The sequence below is a fragment of the Microtus ochrogaster genome, chromosome 6 (assembly GCF_000317375.1).
Source record: "Microtus ochrogaster isolate Prairie Vole_2 chromosome 6, MicOch1.0, whole genome shotgun sequence".
Lineage (NCBI taxonomy): Eukaryota > Metazoa > Chordata > Mammalia > Rodentia > Cricetidae > Microtus > Microtus ochrogaster.
The window spans coordinates 2,584,449-2,587,157 of record NC_022013.1 but is presented as its reverse complement, the minus strand read 5'-3'; the positions used below and the strand labels follow the sequence as shown (position 1 = coordinate 2,587,157).

Sequence of the window (2,709 nt, the reverse complement as noted above, 5' to 3'; positions counted from 1 at the left end):
GAAATGATGAAATACTGGGGAACAGCACTGACAGCGGAAACATAACCATCACCCTGGCATGCTAAGGCAGCCATTTAGAGCTGGCCAAGATGTTTTGACTCATCTCAGAAACCAAACCAGCGTTTCTTCAGGGGGAGAAACTCGGGCTCAGAAGATTCTCTGCTGTGTGACTGTCCCCTTGCATCTCTCCCGTGTGCAGGCCCTAAGAGCAATGGTGAGCAAAGTACACAGTCAGCTTCTCATGGAGCTCATACTTCCTGAAGTTCAGAAAACCGGTGCAGAAAGGGGCCAGACATGACGCTGGTGCTTTACTCTGCTGTGATATAACCAAGAGGTCCTGAGACCCGAAGCCAACAGGACTCCAGAAAGGTAAGGGCCGTAACCACCTGCAGAATCACTTTCAGGTCTAGACCACAGAGAGTGGGGGGAAGTAGCAAATAGACACAAATAAGGTGATATTATTCTTCAAGTCCGTGAAACAAGGGAGCAGCTGAGTGTGGCTCCTGAATCAGAGAGGACTCGGGAAGGAGGGAGGTTTTCAGTAGAGGACTTCCATGCTACTTGTAAAGCCCAGCTCCTGGGGCTGAGGAGGCGGCTCGGTGACTGAAGAGCTGTGCTTACATGAGGACCTGTGTTTGTATCCCAGCCGGGCGACTGTGCCTGCAACCCCAGCACTGGACCAGTGGCAGAGGACAGCTGGAGCTCACTGGCCAGTCACCTACCTGAGTTAGGGAGTCCCAATTTTACAAGAGACCCTGTCCCAAAACATAAGGTGAAGGGTGACAGAGAAAGACACCTGACAATGAGCTTCAGTAAAGACACACATACACACCACACCACACCACACCACACACGAGAACATGTGCGTGTGCCTGCACACACACACACACACACACACACACACACACACACACACACACGCACACCACACATGCTCATCTCAGAATCAAATCTCCAGGAAGCAGCTAAGGGATAGTGCCCTAGCATGAGAGCACAGCCCTAGGGCAATGCCACCAAGGTGGCTGCCCTCTGACTCAAACTGTACTGTGATGCCTGCCTGGGATGCCTGTGCCCATGCCTAGAGCTGGGGAGGCCAGTATTCTTGGGAACAGTGACCATGGTGGAAAAGAAGCCCTGGGACAGCCACACAATAGCACTAACTCTGGGAGGTGTCAGGTCAAAGGTCAGCCTGGACTTCCATCACATCACGAGAGTGCTGCTTTCTTAAGCAGCTTCTCCCATTGGCACCCTCTCCCCGCAGAGTGGCATGTGTATGCACAGCCTGTACCTTAGTGTTTTCAAGCTCAGCTCATCTAAGGTGATGCCTCCCAAGTGTGGATTTTGGCTGCTGGCGAGCCTGGAGCAGAGAAACTCTGAGTCATTGCCGCCCAGTAACTTGAGGCTCTCTCCCTGCAGCCCAGGAGTTCTGCAGACAGAACCCCAATCCCCACCGCTGCCACTGCCATAACAGAAGCTCCCTTTGCAAAGTGCCCACCCTGGCAGGGGCCACTACCCTCTCCCTTGCATGATCCATAAATGCCACAGGAATGCTGTGCCCAGCTCTCTGGTTCCTATCGGCAGGACAGAGCAGCTGCCCTGAGAACCTTATGAATGCCTCTCAGACTTCTGCTGCCTGGGAAAACACCTCAGAGGGAAGAGTATGGAGAACCAGCGCACACCCTCGCCCCAGCTCTCCAGGGAGGCACCTGGCAGGAGCATTCTACTCCAGCACCTGCCTCTCAGCCCAGCATCCTAAAGCCAGAAAGCACTTTTCCAAACTGGCTCTCTCTCCTCCTTATAGGCAGACCCACCTGGCAAAGGATGTCTTTAATGTAACCTCCACACAACTCGTGGCCCCTCAGGTCAAAGTAGTTCATGATGTCCCAGTACCGGGCAGCAATACGGTGGTCCTTGCGTTGATCGCAGCAGCCGAAGGAGTTATAGTCCGAGCAAAACTCCAGGTGGAGAGGAGGACGGAAGGGTGGCCCATAATCCAAGCACTGGGGCTGTCCCTGCAGCAGGCCCACCCAGCCCAAGAACGTGAGGCCCAGGTAGAAAACACCAGGAGAGAGCCATGGGGCCGGATGACCAGGAACAGTGTGTGGGCTAGTATGTTTTCCCAGCATTTGGGCCCTGGGAACTCTCTGCTGCTGCCTTCCTGGGTTGGCCTGACCAGTCTGCCCAAGTTCCCTCGCCTGCTCCCAATTTCTCTTCCTTCTTTCTCTCCCTCACATCCTGTCCCAGGTTCACCGAGGTGGTTCCTCAGGAGTCCTTTCTCCGGACTGGTGACTAAGCACACCAAGTGACATTAGTGAAAGGTGCCCTTTCCTGTCAGTTCCGTCTAAGAGCAAAGCTGGAGGAAGTCTCAGCCCTAGTGCCAAGTGCTTGGGGCCCACGGGTGCTCAGTCAAAAGGCATGATGGTGCCAATGACTGAGGTGCCGTGATTCCTCAACCTGCACACAATTCCTGCCATGTTGGGGGCAGGCCAGGAAATTCCCACTTGTTTACTGTTTCTCTGCAGGCTGAACAGCACATCACACATTACAGAGTCCCAACGGCAAACTCTGCAAGGCAAGCGTCCGGGTTCCTGCAGTGTACAAGGACACCAGACGACTGGTGTGGGTCTGGGAATGCATCAGGGAGGACTGTCTGGGAAAGTATGGGGAGGACTGTCTGGGAAAGTATGGGGAGGACTGTCTGGGAAAGTA

General features: G+C 54.2%; 1 protein-coding gene across 1 annotated transcript in view; it reads right to left on the bottom strand.

Annotated features, from left to right (window-relative positions):
• Positions 1 to 2,126, bottom strand: part of LOC101981989 (HHIP-like protein 2) — a 23,282-nt gene extending 21,156 nt beyond the window's left edge. Inside the window, exon 1 of the mRNA XM_013346655.1 lies at positions 1,812 to 2,126. Within this exon, the coding sequence (XP_013202109.1) occupies positions 1,812 to 2,126 (315 nt within the window). The remainder of the gene's footprint in view (positions 1 to 1,811) is intronic.
• Positions 2,127 to 2,709: the final 583 nt, after the last annotated feature.